Source organism: Lathyrus oleraceus, chromosome 3, assembly GCF_024323335.1.
Source record: "Lathyrus oleraceus cultivar Zhongwan6 chromosome 3, CAAS_Psat_ZW6_1.0, whole genome shotgun sequence".
In the NCBI taxonomy this organism is placed as follows: domain Eukaryota; kingdom Viridiplantae; phylum Streptophyta; class Magnoliopsida; order Fabales; family Fabaceae; genus Lathyrus; species Lathyrus oleraceus.
Genome location: NC_066581.1, coordinates 38,547,347 through 38,554,425, shown reverse-complemented (window position 1 = coordinate 38,554,425; position 7,079 = coordinate 38,547,347). Strand labels below are relative to the sequence as shown.

Below are 7,079 nucleotides of genomic sequence, written 5' to 3'. Positions count from 1 at the left end.
ATGAAAGAAAAGGATGATACTTAAAATATATGATGGACTGAAAACATGTGGAGAAGATCTCGAGCATTGATGTGTGGAAGAAAGTAAAAGCTAAAAAAGAACTGTCACTTCCAACAACAACAAAAATGAGAAGAAAAACATGTTGAATATCTTTATCCATGGAAGGAATAAAAGGAAGATGGAATCATCCGACTAGCACTAACTCAAGAGAGAAATATGCTTAGAGTTTAAAGGGCATGGTTTCTAATAACAAAGAAGCAGATAATGGAGTCGAATCTGATTCCACTGTATTAGATTAAGTTGCATTATCTAGTTGCACTTAAGGAAAAAGGCAGAACTAGAAATTGTTATAGGAACCAATGAGAGCGTTGAAGGCATAACCAATAGGAAGTACTCTCCCTATCTTGGAAGATAACACGTCAAGCTAATGAAATTAGATAAGTGTTGGATGGGGGACAACCCACCAAACCATTTTTTTTCGTTTTTTTTTTATTTTTTATTTTTTATTTTTATTTTTATCATTTTTTAGAGTAAAACAATTTTTGAGAGAATTAAGTAAAAAGGTTTAGGGGGAAAGTTAGAAAAATGGTGGATCGAGAGGAAATGTGTATTCTCACACATAGAAGAGGAAAGTGATGCTCCATAGTCATAAGTACACTTTTCTAAACTAGAGTGGCGCGATATTTCTAATCATGATAAATACTACTTATTAAAAATAAAACATAAACTTAAAATTCATAAATTTATCCATTCTCAAATATTTTTCATTGCATAAAATATAGTGGGTTATAAACCCTATAAAACCCTCACTAATGGCAATGCCTAATAAGCAATAACACCTTATATTTGTTTATTTTATGTTTAGTAAACTACATGGTAATTTATAAATCAATTAATGCAAAAATCGTAAATTAACATCAATATGTATAAAATATTCATACTTATACATCACTTTATTCTAATTTAGATATTTAATCTTTCTAGCATCCTTAACTTCGATTTTCCAATGTCCATCAGGTAAACTAACATTTTTTGCAATTTTTCTATTCCAAACAAATCTTACATGTGATTTCCTTGTAATTGCACAATGTGATTGCAGATGTTTTGGCATAGTATCATAAACTTTCCACCAAACCTTATTAGCTGAGTCACTAGCATATATATGATGATCTTTCAAATTCCAATTACAATCATAATCTCTATAACACATCCATGGTTTTAAACCCAAGTAATGTATAGTGTAAACATCATGTTGTACCTCATGCTTAGTATCACCTATTTCGTTAAATAACTTCATATAGTTTAATTTTGATGGTAATCTGTGCCACCATGTGAATACTTCATTCACAAAACCTTGGTCACCCCCATTATATGATTTCACCTTAGAAGTTTTATTCATCATATACTCAAACATGCATTGAGATGGCTCAACTACGGTCAAACCTGAGTTGAATATTACATTTTCATTCGGTGAAGCTGATAATTGAGGATAAGCAAAGAAACCATCAATGTTCTTCAATACTAAGAAATCAGAGTCTATGAAAATTATTTTGTCATACATGGTGAGTTGCCATATACGTAGCTTACTATAGTTCCAACGGTTATATGCATTTTCATCGGCAAATGGACTTCTAATACGTTGAATGCGTGTGATTTTCCATCCTGCAGCTCTTAAACCTCTAGTGGATTCAGGACCAATTGAATCATCGGCTAGAAGAACAAGATCTATGGATTCAAAAATACTTTTACTAGATAATTGTATGCTTTGTGCAAGAGCTATTGCACCACAAACATACTCTTCTGAAGAGTGAAGAACAGTTACATAAGCTAACTTTGGAACTAACACAATACTCTTATTGTGCCCATGTGATTTTTGTAAATAACTCTTCCATGTCTCTTTACCTACAATAATGATTACAACATTTCTTCCTTAATTTCAACTATACAATGCAAAAAAATCATGTAAATAAAAAGAAAAAGTTAACTAATTTTTTATGTTTTTTTAATCAATAAATAGAGTGGCAATAATCATCTTAATATGTCTCAATATTAAAGAAATCATAATCATCCTACAAGATCGACATTTATTTGTTTTATGGACAAAAAAAACTAATTTATCCATATATTTAATATTTTATCGAAATTATTCTTACATTAATGTCTCAATATTATGAAAAGATAATCATTCATATGGATAGTTTAATAAATATATTTATTTTGTACATGAAAATAAAATAAATAATTATATTAAAATGTCATCTATAATAGAGTTCAAATCTAATCCTAGGCATGCAGTTACGTTAAGTGGTAAAATATGTAATTGTGTTTATATTAGTTGAATTTGGAGGATCCCTTATATAGTATAAGTAAAGCATAAAAAGGTGGTTAAAAATCAAATAAATTTAGTCCAAAAAACATATTTCATTTTATTATTTATCTATATAAATAAAATTTATCAAATATATATAATAATATATCTTGATTAAACTAATTTAAACATAAAAAAGTATAAAATGGATTCTTCAAAATTCAATGTATCGGTTAATGAAGAGATTGATATTGAAGAGATTGATATTAAAAAAAAGAATATGTGTTGATTTAGAAATTATTATTAGGAATATTATAATTTCCTTATTTATCTTGAAAAAATGAATATGTTAGGAAAATAGTCATAAAAAAATCTACAAATGTAGAAAAGATTCAAAATCAAAATAAAATGTACCTGTTTCTGCAAAATCTGGGGAAATTTGACATGACCCAACTGGCATAAGAGTTTTCTGCTTAAGTCTCTTCAAATCAGGCTTGTAAATCCAATAATCACTTTGATGCATCAATAAGTCATCACATCTAAAAATCTCAACCATAGGACCACAAGATCCAACAAACACAACATACATATTTCCATGATCACTCTCCAACTTTTTTAGCCACCTAGCTTCCACCGCCAAATTAGCCACCACTAAATTTACTTGTAACCTAAATACATCTCTAATCCCTGTTTCCTCCATTGATCCATATCCACATGGAACCCTAGCCACCACAACATCAAGATCTTTGTAATTCTTCAAATTTGGCATAGGCATGTTTGGACATTTAGGCTTATTCACTTTGTCTACCTCGTCAATCCATTCTGGAAAAAAGTCCTTCCATTTCAAATTCTCATCAACTCGATCGAAAGGGATAGGAACAATATCAATTCGTGATCTAATCGCATCAAGTTTTTCATACATGGACTTTTGATTGATGTTAACTAGACCTATCTTGATCTTAGTTTTGTCATGAAAATCTTGTTCTATAAACTTGAACCAAGATGGTTTTGTTCTCTCGTGAATATCGACTCTTTGATACTTCAATGAAAAGACAAACATGAAAACTGGTAGAGAGATAAGAACAACAAAAACAAAAAAACATTTTTGTTTCAAAAATGAATGAGAAAAAAAATTAGAAAAAAACTTAGAAGACATTTTTTTCTCTTTCAAATTTTGAGTTTATGCTTTAGGTGAGCTACACTTTCACAAGATTTGAATTATATATATATATATATATATATATATATATATATGGTTTTTTTACTCAAAAAAACTTAAATAGACGAACAAAATCATACTTCTAGGAATATATTAAATAAAATAACAAAATTAAAATTATATTTATTCTTTTTCTCTTTTATCACTTTTATCAACAATTGTCATGTTCTTAAAAAGTTTTTTATTAGATATCAAAATTTCATTATTTGCTGTTAATTTTCTTAGTTGTTTATGATATTTAATTAAAAATATATATAAAATTAAAATGTATTATTTTAATTCTAATCATTAATATTTTTTCTATTGTCACAATATTTTTGAAAACTTTAGACATCAATTGATTGAATAATCATCTTTTATATATATATATATATATTATCAACAGAGAGCATCAATTCACGTTCATAATTATAGTATTAACATTCTTACCAAAATTTCATATATTTATTTATTTTACATTTTTGTTCAAAAGTTTCATATATATTCTTTTCTTTTTTGGTCAAAGAGAGGAGAATATATCTAAATTGATCATTACTATAAAATGAAAAGAAGATTTAAAGGTTTAAAATATTGAAAAATATTATATTTAAATTGTTTGAATTTATTTAAATAATATTGATAACATATATATATATATATATATATATATATATAGATATATATATATATATATATATATATATATATTATATATATATATATATATATATATATCTATATTATATATATATATATATATATATATATATATAAACAAAATCAAACCCAAGACGTATCAAAAACAATAATGAATCTAAAATCATAATCAAAAACTCTGGAAAAATATCAAAAAGCAGTTTAAATAATAGTCAAAAGTAAGTTAAATGATTTATCCTCAAAAATTGATAATCAGTAACAGATTTTGACTTTAACCATCTAAACTATTGAAATTTTACTCTTTCAAATAATTCTTGAAATTGTTCAATTTTGTTCTTAAAAATAAGTCTATTTCGTTGTTTTTAAATAACTCTAACTATTAAAAATCAAATAATATCAAATAATATTAAAAAAATTCGAAATATTTTTAAAAAAACTATTGAATCCATCCAAACAACTAAAATTTTATCCTTTCAAATATTTTATACCCTATATCAATATTAATTTAAATTACATTCACAACTAATTGCAACTTATCCAACTAATTACAATTTATCGATACAGTAATGAAATATGTCACTGTTTCTTACTTTTAAATATAAAATGTTTTACAATTATAATTTATTTTTGCTTATATCAAAATAGAGCATCTATGATAAATTATACTTATTGTCAACATTTTTATTGGTTCAAACTCTTATGAATTTTTAAATGATGTTTTTTTTTACAAATCCAATGGGTTATATGCTTATATGTTTTAACAATTCAAATTATCATATTTTCGTGCATAGTTTTTTTTAAAATATATTTCAACCACTACATTTACATTTGTTAACGAATTTTAGACAAAATGTTTCTCTTATGCAGAATTCATGTACCAAATTGAAAATGTTGTCACAAATTTTGTTCCAACTTCTTTCAAACAAATTTTTAACAAATATTTTTGGTCTAAATTTAATAAATTTCAAACACATTAAACAAATATTTCAAATAATATTCAGACAAATTTAAAGTATATTTCAAATGAATTACAAGCAAATTTATATTTTCTTTAAATAATTGTTTGATCCCTCTAAATTGACGTGTTTTTATTTTTTATCCCTGTAATTTTTTTTTTGAATGAAGTTTTGTTAAATTTCGTTGCCTTTTAGTCCCTAAATATAAAATTTGTATGGTGCGGATTTTAATTTTAGTGACTAAAATCAAAAAATCAAAAAAAAATTAATATTCAGGAATTATTTTTAAGAAAAAAAATTAAAAACACATCAATTCATAGAGATCAAAAGACTATTTAAATCTTTTTTATTTTAAACAATTTTCTGACAAATTTAAAGTATATTTTAAACAAATTTTTAACAGATTTAAAATATATTTTATACAAATTTTAAACGGATTTAAAGTATATTTTAATTATAAATAATAAATAAAAATATATTTTAAATGAATTTCAAACAGATTTAGAATATATTTCAATTATGGCATAGAATCACCCATTTTGATTTAGATTACTTTATTTTTTGTTTAAATAAGTAATTTTCTAATATATATAAAATTTTTGTTTGTAATTTTCTTGTTTTATTTCTTCATGCTGAGTTGTCTTTTTTTCCTCTTTTGTTACAATGTTCATTTGATTCAGATTAATAAATCATTTTTTATCCATTCAAAATATATTTGATAAAGAGTTAAATATTTCTAATATAAATAAGATTCGCTTGTAATATAAATGAGATTCACTTTAGAATCTTTTTAAAAAAAAGTATTTCTAACATAAAAATTATTTATTTATGTATTTTGTGTGTCCAGCAACAATTTATGGTTAACGAATCTAGTTTATACAGTAGGAATGTCGTATATTTAACTTATCTATTAATAATTTTGATATTTTTAATATTCAAATTTTATCATATCAATCTTGATATTGACGTTGGAAGTCTTTTTTTTTTTAGTAATTTCATCATTTTGTTTTTAGCACAATTTTTATGGTTCTTGTTCGATGCACTTTAGTAAAATAAACACAACAATAAATTACATAACAATCTTATTTTTCATAATGTCAATTATCAACTGTTTTACAATATAACTTACTCGCACAATATACCTTAGCTAGAGCACCTATAATGTAAACTATACTTTGTTGGTGCAAAGGTAGAATGAAAGATGAATATTCTATTAAGAGAATGACGGCTAAAAAACATGATAAAAGTTACAATGATTGTCACCCTATTTATAAGCTAAAACTAGGGTTACTAGAATAGGATAAAATACTAAAATACCCTCTAACAAACTTAGGGGCTAAGAAAATAGTACAACTAATAAATATGAATTACTTCTAATACCATCCCTTAATTCATATTCCATCAAAACTTGTAACACCAATTCCATCCCTTAATCTGAGAAATTGATCAGTCTTGATAGCTTTCGTCAGAACATCTGCCAACTGTTTCTGAGTGCTGCAGTGTACAATTTCTAACACTCCCCTCTGAACTTGATGTCTCAGAAAATGATACTTGGTCTCAATGTGCTTGCTTCTCCCATGCAACACTGGGTTTCTGGCAAGATTGATTGCAGACTTGTTGTCAATCATCAGCTTCAGAGGTTTGTTTACTTTAATCTTCAGATCCTGCAATAGATTCAGAATCCACACAGCTTGGCATGCAGTAACAGCACCTGCAATGTATTCAGCTTCACAAGTTGACAACGCCACAACAGGTTGCTTCTTGGAACACCAAGAAATGGGACCTCCCAGAAATTTGAATAAGTACCCAGACGTACTTCTTCTGTCAACTCTGTCTCCACACCAATCAGAATCTGAATAACTCAGAAGTTCTGACTCATCCTTTATTCCAGAAGGAAATAATACTCCATACTTCAGAGTTCCCTTGATATACCTCAGAATCCTGACAGCAGCTTGATAAT

The 7,079-nt window shown here is 26.0% G+C and overlaps 1 protein-coding gene across 1 annotated transcript; it reads right to left on the bottom strand.

Annotated features, from left to right (window-relative positions):
- Nucleotides 1-958: 958 nt before the first annotated feature.
- On the bottom strand, nucleotides 959-3,498 carry LOC127132347 (putative UDP-glucuronate:xylan alpha-glucuronosyltransferase 4). The gene is made up of 2 exons (XM_051061291.1): nucleotides 2,723-3,498; nucleotides 959-1,902 (listed from the first exon to the last, which is right to left on the bottom strand). The coding sequence occupies exons 1-2, from the start codon at nucleotides 3,462-3,464 to the stop codon at nucleotides 959-961; spliced, it is 1,686 nt and encodes a 561-aa protein (XP_050917248.1). The 5' UTR covers nucleotides 3,465-3,498.
- Nucleotides 3,499-7,079: the final 3,581 nt, after the last annotated feature.

What these genes read in the sequence shown, in the direction of transcription:
- LOC127132347 (XM_051061291.1), bottom strand. Translation starts at nt 3,464, where the DNA reads ATGTCTTCTAAGTTTTTTTCTAATTTTTTTTCTCATTCATTTTTGAAA. An exon ending in CCCAGATTTTGCAGAAACAG is followed by an intron (nt 1,903 to 2,722) that starts GTACATTTTATT and finishes TCATTATTGTAG; the next exon opens with GTAAAGAGACATGGAAGAGT.